Here is a 16698-nt window from a genome sequence, read left to right on the forward strand (position 1 = left end):
GTACCCTGCAGGATTGTTAGGTTCCTTTGAGGCAGACACCTAAAACAGGTCCAGACAAGAGCAACACAACGCATTGTAGGTGGTGTGGTCATTACTGCTGCAACGATCTTCCCTGTGAATACTTTCCCCTGGCCTGACTTCCACCATGCATTTCCAGCTCATTCCTTCTTGCACTTTTCAATATTTCATTTGTGGTTGCGTGACATTCCTTCCCTTTTCAGTCTTTTAACCGGACAGGATTTTAAGTTCTTTGAAGGAAATGTCTAAAGACATAGACCACCTTCTTTGTACCACAGATTTAGAGACCTGGACTGTGTTGGTTGAAGTGAACTGGTCATGAATTGGAAAAGACAAGAGTACATGAAAAACGATGTATCCATACATATTTGCACATATATTCCAAGGGCAAATGACCGAAGTAAACAAATTCGCTTAAATCAAAAGCTTACACCCGAGATGTTTCCGCCCGGTTTCGAACCGGGGACCTTTCGCGTGTTAGGCGAACGTGATAACCACTACACTACGGAAACACACGCTAAAGCGTTCTATCCTTAATCCTTCTAAGACGTATAGTCCTGCGTACTGCCCCGGTCTCTGCACGGGACCTGAGAGACAGAGTTCTTGGAACCCTTTTTTCCTAGTTTACTAAAGGCTCTCACTTCCCACCGTGGCCCTGGGTAATAGTACTGTCTCACTACCGAGCGCGCGCAACCCCTTAGTAGGTCCTGAAACCAGTCACATTCTGCAATTAAAACACCCCCCAGAACAGTAGTCAATGAAAGCAGTGGGCCTCTCTAGAAGTAGGGTAAATGTGGCTTCGGATGTTTGATACGAGATAATTGGCTCCATTTTGTCTCTTCTAGGGAGACAGCGGGAGGGTTTAAATTCTCACCCAATTTGTGCTGGATTGAGACTAAAGATTTAAAGGATTAAAGAAATGCTAAATGCATTCAAAGAATACGAGACTTGAATATATTTCGTTAAAATGTAAATATAAATAAGCCAAAAATAAAACTGGTTTTACCTTATGCTTTCAAAATAATTGTTTCCTCTAAGTTATGTAAAATTATCTATTAAAAATAAAGAGGAAATTGAAATTAATAAATATCAAATTTTAACTCAATGTTATTTAAATAAAGCTGAATATTTAAATTTTGTAATGTAATGAAATCTTTTAAGTATTTCATAAAAATAAAACTAATCAATTCTATCATGGAACATCCAGAATTGGGATGAGGCTTAATGCAGGTATATGTAGATCTATATACATACAAATGTAAGAGCAGTATAGATTATTTAATATTGCAAAACTTTTTTTTTTTTTTTTTTGGTCGCCTAAGCTGATTCCAGAAGACCTGCAGAGCCAGGAATTGGATTGGAGGCTGATTCCTACTGAGTCGAGATCCTTGAGTTGTCTGAAACTGGTAAGCCCTTCTTCACCAGAGCACAAGGTGGAGGCCTTCTTGTCCAAGTCTGGCTCTAGGATCAAGGTCACCAGGGGCTTGCTGGTGGCCCAATCCATAGATGTTTTACCACCTTCCCATATTAAAACATGTATGGAATTTGACTCTACCAATCTGTCCCTCCTTTCTTGCACATCTTAACTCCCTTGGCCTCTGTGGAAGCTTTGCTGCTAGCTTTACTCCTATTCTGACTCCTTGTCCATCTATCTACAGATGGCCATCTCCCTGGAGAGTCACATTGGCATTGACAGTTTGACCCAGCCTCTACCCCTATGTCAGTGGCTCCAGCAATGACCACTCTCCCCAAGCTTCAAATCCACAAGTCTTGGACATAACCTTTTAGACATCTCCCAATCTCTTCAAGACAGAACTCATTACTTCTCTCTCACCTCTCACCCCACTCCTCAGTGTCAGAAGGTGGAAAGTCAGTATAAGCATCCTCTAAACTGAGAAGATGGAAAAAAGGAAGCAAGCTACTCCATTATGGCTTTCACAGAGTTTTATTCAGAGTAACTTAACTGAAAGGGAGAGTGGGTGAGCACAGACCACCCAGGCCATACCAGGCCATTCTCCATCCACATTCTCCACAGCTATACTCCTCCCAGTCCAGACCTTAATCCCTAGATTTTATGTTATGAGGGGCATTCCAGTCAGGCATACATTAACCTCCAGGGCACTGGAACACGTAGTGGGAGGGAAGTCATTGCCTGGCTTGAAGAGGATGGAGGGCCAAAAGTGGGTCAGTGTTGTCAGTACTCTTACACTCAGTCTCTGATCTCTGTTACTAAACCATCTAAAGCAGAAACCTGGGATCTCCCTCTCCTGTCCACGTATAAACCATATGCCCCTAGCTCCTTTACCCTTCTCCCTTCTGGCTGCTGTCTTGCCACTGCCAGGTCAGCCACTTCCTTTCTAGACCATGGCTATGTCCATCCAGTTCCTTCTGTCTAATGCAGTCTTGTTCCCATCACACATCTTACTTATCATTCCTAAAGGAATCCTTCTGGAATGTAAATCAGAGTGAATCCTACTGCCCCCATGGCCTCCATAGCCAAGTAGGAAAAAGACCAAAGATCCTAGTAGGGTTCCTTCTGTTTGCTGAATGTCTGAACTGATGAACACTTGACTCTTTTGTTCTAAAAGCAGCCTGGATCGCCTACCAGAGGGGATTCCAAACAGGGCCTGGCTGGAGGGGCAGCGGTGGAAAGGGTGGAGAGGAGAGAGAAGCAGGAATTGTAGCAAAAAGCTTGGAAGGGTGTGGCCCCAGCTTGTTGGGAGATGGACCAAGAAGCCTGCCACTTGGGCTTCCCTTAAATGAAAAGCCAGGATCTTTTTTAGGAATGTTTTCCTTTTCCAGTAAAGATTGTTAAAAAACAAAACAAAAACGTGAAACCACAATTTGCAAATGAATCCATATTTGTGCAAGAGAAAATGTCAAAGTTGAAACCCTTGGGACACAAGTTTATTTAGACCCATTAATTCCAAGATAAGACCACAGTAAAAGTAACTCTCCAGGAAGGCATGAGTGAGCTACGACTTACCATCAAATCTACCTATTTTACAAACTTTGATCAATTCCTGTCCAGACTGCCCTTATAGGGTGTCATGTGAAACCCTCCCTAATTCCCATACACTTTGAGACCGAAGGAGATTCAATTCTTTGCTTAGCAAGTTTAGTAAACCAGTTTTACATGATCAAGACTTCTCCTATGGTCTGGCGTGTGAGGGAGACTTCTACATTCGGAAAACAGAAAATAGGCTGAATTTGCAGGACTAAAAAAAAAAAAAAAAAAAACCATTTAACGTAACGGAATGAATTTCAGTTGAAGTTAAGGAAGAACTTCATGATAAGACAAGTAAACTGAGGATGTTCATGTTAGAGTGTTCCAAAATAAAGGATATTTTTACATTCCTCTCTGTGTGGGGCAACATTTCACAAAAGATGGACCCTTAAAAAGAGAATTTGGGGGTCTCAGATTACGAAGAGTACCTCTTTCCTGACGAAAACAAACAAAAAAACCGGCGGCGGCAAGAGCTCGAGAATGCCAGCTTTTAAGTCACTTAGTAAGGTGGTCGCCACTCTGGAGGCTCTTGGGTCTCCTCGCAGAGAGGAGCCACGCCGTAACCCTCCCTCTCTGCGCAGCTCGCCCTGGACCAGACGCCTAATATGGTTGACCATGGACGAATTTCAGCAAGCAAAACGGTGTCCTGAGGAACATGTCCTGGGGCATTTGTCCGCTAGCAACCAGCACTCATTCACTCCCTTTTGGCCAGCAAGGGCCTATGGCTGGGGCATTCTTTTATTCGGCTACTGGTAACCATCCGTCCAGTTTCCGTCTGCTTGGCCAAGGATGCAGAGGAGCACCCGCTGTCGAACTGGAGGGAAACTCGATGCCTGCCTTGCGTCTTCTTCCCTTCAAAAGGAACTTGCGCCCAACGTGGGGCTCGAACCCACGACCCTGAGATTAAGAGTCTCATGCTCTACCGACTGAGCTAGCCGGGCACACACACAAGCTCTACATTGTACCTCGGAAGACTGAAATCTACATGCAGGGATGAGGACACACTTTAAAAAGTAATTGCATAAGTATTATGGGGCACCTACTGTGTGCCTGATTGTCCTAGTGACTAGAGCCAGAGGATCGGAAGCCTAGCATCCCTGAACCTGGGAGAAGTGGCTGCGCGGGTTCCCGAGACGGAAGAGCAAGAGAGTTGAGGTGCCAGATCTGAATTTACATTAGAGAATTTATGGAGGGCGTGCTGTGAGCTCTGTCCTGCTGGGGTCCCCTTCACTGAGCGTCTACCAGAAACAGAAATAGACATACACGTGTCCTTCCCTCTGTGTGAGGGCAGTTCTTTCTCCTACGGAGGCAGAAGCAGCGTGGACGAGGAGGTAACTCTTTAAATGAAAGGGAGGCTAAAAAAAAACAAAAAACAAAAAACACCAAAACCGAAATCCTGTTTCCGCCCGGTTTCGAACCGGGGACCTTTCGCGTGTGAGGCGAACGTGATAACCACTACACTACGGAAACCCACGCCACTCACACTTGACTAATACTACCTAGAAGCTACACTGGGGCGATTAAGGGGCTGAGTGAACCCAGACTTCCAAGTAAGTGACAGGCATTTTCTGAGCTGCCGGCTGAACTGTGTTCAGGTCTCGTATCCACACTTCTTTTGGCGTGGCTTCCTACAGTTGTTCACCAACGAGAATTCGTGATTTTAGCGTTTCAGGCCACCCCTCCGAGGAAGCAGGCGTTCACTCCGAGTTTCCCTACTAGGTGGGAAGCGCCTCGAGAACACGGTGAGTTCTGCGTGCGCAGCCTTGGCATTCCGCAGCGTTTCGCACTCACTGAGACTTCTGTACATGAATTGCGTTCCCGTAACTCCCCCTCCAGTTTTTTTTTTTCTTTTTAAAAATTCAAGTATTATTTCAATCGCCCGAATAATCTATTTGGCAGAGATGCTCTACGTACGAAAGCAGCATCTTTGGTAGCATAGTTCTACAGCCTGGATGAGATTCTCAAAAATAAATAAATAAATAAATAAATAAATAAATAAATAAATAAATATATATAATAATAATAATAATAATTTAATACCACAAACCCAATTGGAGCCCATTCTCTTAGATTGAGACTCCACGAAGACAGACCTCGAGGTAGTTTGGACGTGGAGCATGCATGGTGCCCACTCAGAAAGTGCTGAATGACTTAACTCACTATATGTTAAGCAACATAGCTTTGAAATTGTATTAACTCTAATTTCACAAAACCCTCTGATGGCAACGATTGTCCTTATTTTATACGAGTAAACACAGGACTACAAAGATATCAAATACATTTTTAATCCCCCCCCCCCTTTTCTACACTTTTCAGCACCTTGCTTTTCTCACTTCAGAGTAAATCGTGAAGGATTCCCTTTTTACAGATAAAGAGTGTTCCACTGTGTGAATGTTTATGTGACGGTTTCACTACTCCTTTATTGATGGGCAGTTAGAAAAGTTCATCTAAACGCTACGACAGTGACCAGACGGCAGTTTCTAATGCGCGTGGAAATGCCAACTACAGTGGGGAGGTTGAAGAAGATGTCCGGTCGCCTTCTGGATCCCTGAGGAACTCTGAGTTCCCAACCAACAAAGTCCTCGGCCTAGAAGGGCCGGAAGTACTTGAGGGCGCTCACCGGGACCCGCCCCTCCGCTTCCGGCATCAGCTGTGGGGAGTCCCTGGCGTTGTCCTCCTTGTCCGGTTAGTAGGATGGCGCTGGGCCGACGCAGTCATAGCACCGAGAGCGGACGGCCGTTAAGAGCCTCAACCTCTCCCCGAAGTTTATCCCCAGTGGCGGGGGATGGAGGAGGCCGGTCATTCCGAGTTGTCCGCGTTCCCTGTTCCTTCGTATTACAGAGACGTGGGCCTCCATCGTTGTAGCCCTCCCGTCCTGTTCCCGTGTGCCTGCTAGAGCGTCTCCTCGCCGTTTCCTGTCGCCCAGGGGCCCGAGAGGAAAGAAGGGGGCGTAGCGCTACCGCGGGGGGAACTCGCGAGCTTAGGTGACTCGCAGACACCGGAAGTGTTGAGAGGGAGGCCGGAAGTGAGGGGGCGGAGCCAGGAAGTGAGGAGGGGCGGGGGTTTATGAGGAGGCCAAGGGAGCGTTGGGACAGATTTGCACTCAGGGCCACCTGAGGGACTTGGCTGTAGCGCTCAGCTCTGTCCCCTCCCCTCGCAGAGACACGGTTGTCGTCTAGGAGTAGGGAACTTTGTGGAGGGGGGGTTGTCGGGAGGACCTTTCTGTGTCTGCGATTGAGGCAAGGTGTGGAGAGGCGGGGTGGGGGTGGGGCCGGGTCGTCAGGGCGTCTGAGAGGGAAGACCCCCGCCCCCGCCCCCCCACCGCCCATCTACACTGGCTGACTGGACACTAAGATGGCTGCCGTTGCCATGACACCCAACCCTGTGCAGACCCTTCAGGAGGAGGCGGTGTGCGCCATCTGCCTCGATTACTTCACGGACCCCGTGTCCATCGGCTGCGGGCACAACTTCTGCCGAGTGTGTGTAACCCAGTTGTGGGGAGGGGAAGATGAGGAGGACAGGGACGAGTTAGACCGGGAAGAGGAAGAGGAGGACGGAGAGGAGGAGGAGGTGGAGGCTGTGGGGGCCGGTGGAGGGTGGGACACCCCCATGAGGGATGAAGACTATGAGGGCGACATGGAGGAGGAGGTCGAGGAGGAAGAGGAGGGTGTGTTCTGGACCAGTGGCATGGGCGGGTCCAACTGGGACAACATGGACTATGTGTGGGAGGAGGAGGACGAGGAGGAAGATTTGGACTACTACTTGGGGGACATGGAGGAGGACCTGAGAGGGGAGGATGAGGAGGACGAGGAGGAAGTGCTGGAGGAGGACGAGGAAGAGGAGTTAGACCCCGTCACCCCACTGCCCCCGCCTCCAGCCCCTCGGAGGTGCTTCACCTGCCCCCAGTGCCGAAAGAGCTTTCCCAGGCGGAGCTTCCGCCCCAACCTGCAGCTGGCCAACATGGTCCAGGTGATTCGACAGATGCACCCAACTCCTGGTCGAGGGAGCCGTGGGAACGAGCAGGGCATTTGTCCCAAACACCAGGAAGCCCTGAAGCTCTTCTGCGAGGTGGATGAAGAGGCCATATGTGTGGTGTGTCGAGAATCCAGGAGCCACAAACAGCACAGCGTGGTGCCATTGGAGGAGGTGGTGCAGGAGTACAAGGTGAGAGAAGTAGAAGATGGGAGTTTTGTGGGGGTGGAAAGAAGCTGGGAAAAGGAAATATGTCCCCTCCCACTCCCCAGAACTTCATGCACTGATTCTCCTTTTCTAAGCACTTAGTGGCATCAAGGTGGGTTGGAGTGAGAAGGATCCTGTACACTGGGCTGCATGTCTTGGGGAAAGCCACTGCTGTTTCACATTTCCATTGTCCCTAAGTGTAGGAGTACAGGTGACAGGTCCCTCAGGCTTTACCACCAGTCTCATTTTCCTCTGGGTAAGTTTTCAGTCTATCCTTGACTTGGACCCTGGAGATGGAAAGGACTTGAGGCCTCAACAAGAAAGGGCCCTAAGGAGCAGGAGTGTAGAAATGACTACTAGTGTCAGACCCAGATGCTTTGCACTTGCCTTTTAATGGGTTTCCTACCTACCCCATGATATGGCTTGGTTCTGTCCTTGAGGACTTTTGTTAAATCTGCATCAGTCGGATGTACTGACTAGAAGTTCTTACCTTACCTGAGAATGCAGATAAAAGGGAGAAGCTTTTAAGTCAGAAGAACAGGCTCTGCACTCACTCACCCAGCCATCTCTAAAAGCCTTGGAGCATTAATTTTTCCAGGGTTAAAAGTTAATATTTACTGAACACTTAACTTACTATGTACACCAGGCACTGTACTAAGCACTTTTCATGGACTATCTCATTTAAAACTTCAAACAACCCTGTGAGTTTGATATGGTTTCTGTCCCTGTTTTACAGATTAGGAAATAGACTTAAGTAATATACACAGGTCCACATAGCTACTAGTAAGTGATGGACTTGGTTATGACCTGCCCCTGTGCCCCTGCATACTGTTAACAGTGTCACCACCATTTAGATGTCTGTCATTAGTTTGACTTTACTGACATGTGACTTCTTGGAGTCTGATTCTAGTTTGGTTAATACTTTGCACCCTACTTCTGACCTTTACTCTTTTGGGATACAGGTAAAGGAGATTGGTCTGTGAGACAGCCAGCACAAATAGCACTACTTAGTGAAGGCTGGGAAGGGTTTGAAACAGTGGGACCAGAAGGAAGAGAGGGTAGCTCCTGTGTGGTCTGTGCATTACCCCAGTTTTAGAGTAACGAGTCTAGAGCTTCTCAGCTATGAGTGGTACAGCTAAGACAAACTTAGATCGTCTCATGACAAGAAACTGTCTTCCACACAGCGATATTCCCAATTACTAGGGGAGTTTTCAAAAGTACAGTGGGCCCTACCACTAGAGATTCTGAGTCAGAGACAGGGAGAGTGTCTTTAAGAAAGCCCAGCCTAGCATTGGAATCACTGCATTGGTAATATCACCTGTTTAGGCTCTGTGTGGACATTCCACTTGTTCTCCACCCTCCTTCTACAGGGCTCTTCTGAAGGGCTTCTGAAACTGGATTTTTATTTGTGAATTTGTGTTAGCCATGTCTGTTGTATGCCAGCCTAGTAGGGCTCTGCAATTTGAGGAGGCCACATAGATGCAAATAATCTGCCATTAACTGATCAGCAAATGTAAATACATGGATTTTATTATTTGGAACTAATTTGAGTGATTCCTTTTTTAATTTACAGGCTATTTTATAGGTACGTAGTTTATTCTTTTCAAATCTGTACACTAACTAGCACTAGTTTGGAACAGTGTTGTTTTATAGAAATATTTTTTATTGAGTGGGTAATAATATGGATGATGTATAAATAAATCTCCTAAAAAAGTGAAAGTTCTTGAAAATTTCTCTTAAAATAGTACTCTGTTTGGACTTGTGCTCATGAATTTGTCAATGATTTATGAAAATTATTAAATGGGAAATTTAAGCATCATAAATTCTGAACAGGATTGGAGAAAAATAGAAGGTAATATCAAAAGACAAAATTTTTTGTAGTTTATGCTACTTTCATGTCAGGGGTTGATTGTAATATTATTAATGTAATTTTTTCTAGAACCACTCATCCTGTGCAACAACCACTGCCTTTTGTACTCTTCTCTGGGTCAGTAACCTCTTTAGTTCAAGGGTCATTATCAGGTTGTCATTGGCAGTTTAGACATAGGTAGAGAATACTAGATAACATTTATTGATCTTTACTATGTGCTACTGTGTGAAGCATACTGTCCATAACATGCATTCTGTTATTCCCAATTCCCATGTAAGATGAGGAAATTGGAAGTGTTGCTTGCCTCAGGTCACCTGGCTACATTTAGGTTTAGATTGGAGTCTGAGCTTGAGCTCTTCTGCTCTGTATTACCTCTCAAGGAAAAAGGCAGAAGTAGTAGGAGACATAAAAAAAAAGGAAAGAAAACAGGTTGGACCTATTTCTGGTCTCTAACAGCCCTTTAAAGAAAAAGATTCTGGGGGCACCTGGGCGGTTCAGTCGGTTAAGCCTCTGAGTCTTGATTTCAGCTCAGGTCATGATCTCACTGTTTCTGAGATAGAGCCCCACGTCTGGGGGCAGGGAGCCTGCTTGGGATTCTCTTTCTCCCTCTCTCTCTATTCCTCCCCTTGCTCTCACAAAATAAATAAATGAACATTAAAAAAAAAAAAAAAAAAAAGAAAAAGATACCGTTATAAGAGATTGGAACATAGACCTCAAATGCATATTTGCCGTGAAGGTTAAAATTTTAGGAAAAGAGAGGTTTTGTTTTCCATTTATATTTATTTAATAATAATTAAAAAAAATTTTTTTTAATGTTTATTTTTGAGAGAGAGAGAGTGTGAGCTAGGGGAGGAGGAGAGAGAGGGAGACACAGAATCTGAAGCGGGCTCCAGGCTCTGAGCTGTCAGCACAGCATCGAACTGATGAGCGGTGAGATCATGACCTGAGCTGAAGTGGACATTCAACCAACGGAGCCACCCAGGCGCCCCAGTAATAATTTTTTTTAAGTTTATTTATTTTGAGAGAGAGCTCGTGTGAGGGTGGGACAGAGGGAGGGGGAGAGAGAAAATCCCAAGCAGGCCCAGTGCTCTACTCAAGGCTTGAACCCACAAACTGAAATCATGACCTGAACCAAAACCGAGTCTGTCTCTTAACTGACGAAGCCACCCAGGCACCCCTTGTTTTCCATTTAGTAACTGAGTGAGAGAGAAAGCAGATGGACAAAGAGGCATAGAAATTAAAATAAGTAAAGTGGGGCCCCTGCCCCACAAGGAGCCATTGTGTCCTGGCAGAGACATATTTAAAAACCATTACAGTGTCTAGGAAGTATTGTAAAGGTTGTATTCATGTTCCTTGGGATGACAGAGGAAGTTGGGGGCAGGGAGGACCATGGTCAGGTAGCTGGTATTTAAAATTTCTTTTTTTTTTTAACGTTTATTTATTTTTGAGACAGAGCATGAACAGGGGTGGGTCAGAGAGAGGGAGACACAGAATCTGAAACAGGCTCCAGGCTCTGAGCTGTCAGCACAGAGCCCAACGCGGGGCTCGAACTCATGGACCACGAGATCATGACCTGAGCCGAAGTCGGCCGCTTAAGCGACTGAGCCACCAGGCACCCCAGGTAGCTGGTATTTTAAAGGAAGAATGCCTTGGGCCAGGTGGAGAAAGGAAATCCCAGAAAGAGGGAAGAGCATGTATGAAGATAACGGAATTACATTCGGGAAAAGACAGTTTTATGTGGCTAAAACTAAGAGTCTATGTCAGAAGGGGTAAGTGTAGTAGAGGAGTCTAGAAATGTAGAGGCAATGAAGGAACCTCATATTTTGCAGGTGATTGAGAACCACTGAAAGATTTTTAGCACAGGCACAAAATCATCAGAGAAATATTTAGAGATGAAAGTTATGAGGAAGATTGCTTATGAGGGCTGGAACATTTCATATGGAAGGACCTTGTGTGGTGAGGGGCTCAAGCCAGGTTCACCCCAACTCTGGGTATGGAGCTCTATGGTCACCAGGATCCTACCTATAGAGAACACACTCAGCGGTGTGTTCTTCTATACATGAGTGCAGGCAGAGGGTTGGAGGCCTTTGTCATCATCTGAAGAGGAGAGAGGGGAGGAAGAGAGTATGATGCTCATCTGATACCTGTGATGGGGGTCAGGCTTTGAGCCCCAGTCCAATGCAGGGAGGATGGGGGAAGTGGGCACTGAAAGGTGGCTCTCCTATCCCAGGCTTCTAACCTTCCTTTTCTCATTCCCTCAGGCCAAACTGCAGGGGCATGTGGAACCACTGAGGAAGCATCTAGAGGCTGTGCAGAAGATGAAGGCCAAGGAGGAGAGGCGTGTGACAGAACTGAAGGTGGGTGAATGTCCTTGATAGGGCTTACTGGCTCTGAGATCAGGGCAGGGAACATGGGTTGTCTACTCTCAGAAGTGGTGACAAGATTCCCTGAAGAGGGACCTGGGAGAGAGGTAGAGACATTCCCAGGGTTTTGAAGAGAGAGGGGCCTTAAAGGGTCAGGGGGCACATTTATTCTAGGTTCCAGAATGGAGTGGAAACAGATCTAGTATAGAGAGGTTGGGTCCGTGGCCCAAGCCTGAAGAACAGGCTTACCACCCCAGACACCTCACTTCAAGGCCTGTGCCCACCAGGCTGGATAGCACAGAGGGCAGAAGTGGGCAAGGCAAAATCTACATAACAGCCATCAGAGAAGCCCCAGGTCCCAGGACAGATGGTAGGTGGTAGGTAGAGCAACCCTGAGCATGAATGGGAAGGGGAGGGCATGGTGTTTAATGGAGGATAGAATGTTACAGAGACCTGGTCTTCTCTAGTCCAGTGTTTCTCAGCTGTTTTTCTTGATTGATCACCCCTCCCCAAGGAGTATTTTTAGATATTTTTTCCCTAATACCACCCTCCCCACCCCCAACTCTGTACGTGTGTTTGTAAGGTCAGCAGAAACTGGAATGGCCTGGCACTGAGCTTTGGAGACCAAGACAGAACAGCCTTCTTGTCTGACCTCTTTCCTCATCTTTTCCCTGGCCAGTGGGTGGGTCTTGCCACTTCCCAAGTCTTGTACTTATTTTTTTGCCACCTACACATTAGGGACTCTGCTGCTGGCAATTGCCGCACACTGAGTGTGTCTGGGAGCCAGGGGGTCCTCTTAGCCAAATGCTCAGATTGAGACTTCTGGGGTTCTGGGATGCAGAGAGAAGATGTCAGGGTCTGCGTATCACTGGGACAGAGAGTGAAGCTGACTTTCCTTCACCGACTTAGCCAGTCAGAACTTCCTTCCTCACTCTGGCCTGTCCCTCTTTGTCCCAAGAATGTCTCTAGTTGATGATACCTGCATGGAAAGCATGCCCACTATCTGGGATTGCCCAGTCCAGGCAAATGGGGTGAGATTAGGCAGAAGTTTTCTCTGATTATATATAGACTACAATCTACACAATGATATCCATGATTTTGCTTTTTGGCTTTTAAAGTGTAAAATAACATTTGGCCGTTTACAGAAAAAGTTTGCTAGACTCCTGATCTAGAAGGATTCGGTGACTTTTCCAAAGTCATTAGTAGTATAGTCAAGACCCTAACTTGATATCTTGATTCCTGAATTTTTAATTTATTCATTGCAAAAAACTTTTACTAAGTACTGGTGCTGTTCTGAGGTCTGAGGATCCTGTGACAAACAACTTATGCAGTGGTGGAAAAGGATGTTAAAAGATACTTCAATGTAAACAACATTTCAAATTAATATTAATGCTGTGAGGATATATAATGAATGATATTTATGGGAGATACGATGGTATTTATGGGGGTAGTCCTGATTTAGATCTAGCGGGGAGAGAAGGCTTCTCTCAGGGAATATTTTTAAATTTAGATCTGAAGAATGAATCAAGTTAGATAGCCAGGGTGGAGATAAGTTGCAGGCAGAAGTTAGTGAGTTTCAGACCAGTGTGCTTTGGAGTGTGGGAGTGGTGCCTGGTAAGGCTGGGAGGTGGTGGAAGGGACAGGGGCCCCTTTCCATTTGGGATGCAGAGCTCCATTACCTTGGATTGAGGGGCAGCAGTTGCAAAATTGGAAGTTTATGTTTCTGTGTGTTGAGGTGGTATCCACCATCCCCTTTGCATCATCCCAGAGCCAGATGAAGTCAGAGCTGGCAGCTGTGGCCTCGGAGTTCGGGCGGCTGACACGGTTTCTGGCTGAAGAGCAGGCAGGGTTGGAGCGGCGCCTCCGAGAGATGCACGAAGCCCAGCTAGGGCGTGCAGGAGCAGCGGCCAGCCGCCTGGCGGAGCAGGCTGCCCAGCTGAGCCGCCTGCTGGCGGAGGCCCAGGAGCGGAGCCAGCAGGGGGGCCTGCGGCTGCTCCAGGTGAGCAGTGCCCCCTTCCCTGTCTCCCCCTGCTTTCCCCCCAGCACCCTGTATTTGCTCTGTTAGGCAGTGCTTACCAAACATCTGTTCAGAGCTGCCTCTCTTCTCATTGGGAGGACCCATGATAATTTAACCTAAGACCAAAAGGTTTTTTGAGGCTGGGGACAGGGTTAATGCCAAATGTGGTGTGTGTGTGATTATACCCAGTGAAAAGAAAGAAATTCAATTGTATAAAGAGGGTTTTAAAGTAGAGTCAAGGAAAGAATTTTTGACAGAGACATCCTGAGAAAGATGCCTAAGTCATGTTGTAAAAATTCTTTTACTGGGGTTGAAAATTCTATTATTGGTCTCACAGCAGGATGAGAGAAGTGTGCTAGGGCATAGGGATGATTGAGATGGATACACACTTACTGAGGGTCTTGAGGGTTGCTTTTTCTTACTCCCTGTTCAAGTTCAGTCCTTTCTCTGGCTGGAATCAGATTGAGAGAAAGGAGCTGTCTGTGTGCAGCTGACTCTCTCTTTGTCTCTTTTTCCCTCTCCCTCTTTTTGTTTCTGTTATTCCCAGGACATCAAGGAGACTTTCAATAGGTGTGTTGCCACCCTTTATCCTTTGTGACCCAGTGGCATCTGGTTCCCCATCCCTACCTCTCTTGGATATCCCGCTCCTTTCCTTCCTTCCCCAGGACCCGAGTTTCTGCCTCCTGGACCCTCCTCTCCTTCCCCTCAGCTTCTGCTCTTCCCTCTGGGAATATCATGGTCCCACCCCCTGCCCGGTCCCCTTCCTCTAGGTGTGAAGAGGTACAGCTGCAACCCCCAGAGGTCTGGTCCCCTGACCCGTGTCAGCCCCATAGCCATGACTTCTTGACAGATGCCATCGTGAGGAAAATGAGCCGGATGTTCTGTCAGGCTGCCCGAGGTAGGGAGGTCACCTGTACGACCTTCCTTTTCCTTTCCCTTCACAGACCTGAGATTGGGTTCTGAGGAGGAGGTTGGGCCTGGTGGGGGGAAGAATGGGGCTAAGGTGGAGCAGGATACAGGTAGGCCGCTTGGGGCTTCAAGCTAAGAGTAGTTTTTGACCTAGACCAGGTAGGTGTTGATGGTGGGAGTGGAGGGTGGATAGCAAGAGCCAGGGCCAGAGGGAAGACCTGTCCAGGGTCCTGGAAACAAGAGTCGGGGAAGAGGTGGAGCTCATAGGAACTAAAGTCTGGTCTCTAGGATGGGGAGGGGTGAGGACAGCTGGAAGGTAGGCGGGGAGGGCAGCAGGAAAGGCTGAATCTTGGAGTTGGCTACTGATGGGGAACAGTTGTTCCAGCCTTGGCGTATTTGTCCTCCCCCTCCCCAAGTGGACCTGACGCTGGACCCTGACACGGCTCACCCGGCCCTGATGCTCTCCCCTGACCGCCGGGGGGTCCGCCTGGCAGAGCGGCGGCAGGAGGTTGCTGACCATTCCAAGCGCTTCTCAGCCGACTGCTGCGTATTGGGGGCCCAAGGCTTCCGCTCTGGGCGGCACTACTGGGAGGTAGAGGTGGGAGGGCGGCGGGGTTGGGCGGTGGGCGCTGCCCGTGAATCGACCCATCATAAGGAGAAGGTGGGCTCTGGGGGATCCTCTTTGGGCAGTGGGGATGCCAGCTCCTCACGCCATCACCATCGCCGCCGCCGGCTCCACCTACCCCAACAGCCCCTGCTCCAGCGCGAAGTGTGGTGTGTGGGCACCAATGGCAAACGCTACCAGGCACAGAGCTCAACGGAGCAGACACTGCTGAGCCCAAGTGAGAAACCACGGCGCTTTGGCGTGTACCTGGACTATGAGGCTGGGCGCCTAGGCTTCTACAATGCGGAGACTCTAGCCCACGTGCATACCTTCTCAGCTGCTTTCCTGGGCGAGCGTGTCTTCCCTTTCTTTCGAGTGCTCTCCAAGGGTACTCGTATCAAACTATGCCCTTGATTAGCCTGCCACCCGCAGGGGCCCCTCTGGTCAGCACTTGAGGGGCGGGTGGTGGTGGAGGGTGTCCCATAAGTTTGGGGGCTCAAAGGCTCCTTCCACTGTTTGTTGCTTCCCACTCCCCTTTGACCCCAGGCCCGCTTCTCCCTCTAGGAGCCTAAAGAACCTTCCTGGCCCGCAGCTCTGCCTTCTCTCACCTGCAATGTCTGTCCAACAGGTCTGCATGGGTCCCTGATGAGAACAGCTGCCTGGTTTTCCTTCCCTCTATCCACCCAGGGTTTTGAGTAGGAGTTGAGGGGAGATTTAACTCTATTACTTAACTTCCCTTTCCTTGCCCCTACTCTTCACCTTTCTTGTCAGTTCCCAGGCTGGGATATTTGGGCAAGACTCCTGTCTGTCCCGTATTCCATTTTCTGATGCAAATTTTAGCTAAGGGATTTGGAAGCTTTTTGGGGAGGCGGGTTAGGCAAAAGGGTAGAGCTGGGTAATAAATGTCTATTCTCTGGGGGAGGTAGGAGGGATTCTAGACTCCTTCCATCCCCAATTTCTACCTCCATAGACTGGCCAGAATTTAGCTTGAGATCTGGAATGGTCAACATAATTGAAACTACATACCATTGTATTACCCAATAAATTATTTTCTCCCCCACCCTTTTTCCAGCACTCACATTAGGAGTAAAGCTCACCCCGCCCAGCCCCTCCGGGTCTTTTCACTGCCAGGCTCCTTTCCTCTTTGTCCAATGAAGTTCCTTGTGTCAGTATCCAGCCTCATATATTAGTTCTCTCCATCTGGTGAGCCCTGACCAGGAGCCTGGGGACAGGGGTTTGGATCCCCAGGAGAGCCTTGGGTATAATCTATTTTTCTAGTAACCCCTTGCCTTCTGTCACTTGTCAGCTTTTGTCCTTTGCTTTGATGGCAGAGGTCAACTTCTGTTCCTGGGGGAAAGGGAAGACGGGATGTGTTGTGGAAATAAAGTTTATTTGCTTCTTTTGTGGAGTCCTTTCCTTTAGGTGAGCAAAAATAGAATGTAGGGCCAGGGTTTCTTCCACAGTAAGCCAATCTCTCCAATAAATGTAATGACACAGAACTGAGGACTGATTGTACCTTCCCCATAACCTGCGTTTTACACCACTCATGTTATTTCCATAGATTGGGATATTCACTCTCACCCCATTTGAATATCCTACATAGTTTTATTGGTACCCTCTTCAGCATGCACTTTGAAAATTGTTTGCCACTTGTCTATCACTGCTTTGAGGTTTTAGGATTCTGGTTTTCCCAAGAATCTTTACATTTCTAAAGTCTTTCCATGTGATTGC

The 16698-nt window shown here is 47.6% G+C and overlaps 1 protein-coding gene and 3 non-coding genes across 8 annotated transcripts; 1 reads left to right on the plus strand and 3 right to left on the minus strand.

The window, feature by feature from the left end:
* Positions 1-457: 457 nt before the first annotated feature.
* Positions 458-530, minus strand: TRNAV-AAC. The gene has a single exon. It is a non-coding gene; the product is annotated as a tRNA-Val (tRNA).
* Positions 531-3893: 3363 nt separating this feature from the next.
* On the minus strand, positions 3894-3966 carry TRNAK-CUU. Its single transcript has one exon. It is a non-coding gene; the product is annotated as a tRNA-Lys (tRNA).
* Positions 3967-4422: 456 nt separating this feature from the next.
* Positions 4423-4495, minus strand: TRNAV-CAC. The gene has a single exon. It is a non-coding gene; the product is annotated as a tRNA-Val (tRNA).
* Positions 4496-5683: 1188 nt separating this feature from the next.
* On the plus strand, positions 5684-15648 carry TRIM41 (tripartite motif containing 41). 5 transcript variants are annotated; one of them, XM_042932053.1, is made up of 7 exons: positions 5684-7189; positions 9144-9191; positions 11336-11431; positions 13173-13436; positions 14002-14024; positions 14225-14352; positions 14780-15648. In XM_042932053.1, exons 1-7 carry the CDS (start codon positions 6380-6382, stop codon positions 15379-15381), a joined length of 1971 nt encoding a protein of 656 aa, XP_042787987.1. In that variant the 5' UTR covers positions 5684-6379; the 3' UTR covers positions 15382-15648. The 5 variants fall into 5 exon arrangements, with proteins under 5 accessions (XP_042787987.1, XP_042787995.1, XP_042788003.1 ...); XM_042932061.1 differs by having other exon boundaries at positions 13206-13436; XM_042932069.1 differs by lacking the exon at positions 9144-9191.
* Positions 15649-16698: the final 1050 nt, after the last annotated feature.

The sequence above is a fragment of the Panthera leo genome, chromosome A1, assembly GCF_018350215.1.
Source record: "Panthera leo isolate Ple1 chromosome A1, P.leo_Ple1_pat1.1, whole genome shotgun sequence".
NCBI classification, from domain to species: domain Eukaryota; kingdom Metazoa; phylum Chordata; class Mammalia; order Carnivora; family Felidae; genus Panthera; species Panthera leo.

What these genes read in the sequence shown, in the direction of transcription:
- TRIM41 (XM_042932053.1), top strand. Translation starts at nt 6,380, where the DNA reads ATGGCTGCCGTTGCCATGACACCCAACCCTGTGCAGACCCTTCAGGAG. An exon ending in GGCGTGTGACAGAACTGAAG is followed by an intron (nt 11,432 to 13,172) that starts GTGGGTGAATGT and finishes CTGTGTGTTGAG; the next exon opens with GTGGTATCCACCATCCCCTT. An exon ending in ATCAAGGAGACTTTCAATAG is followed by an intron (nt 14,025 to 14,224) that starts GTGTGTTGCCAC and finishes CCCTTCCTCTAG; the next exon opens with GTGTGAAGAGGTACAGCTGC.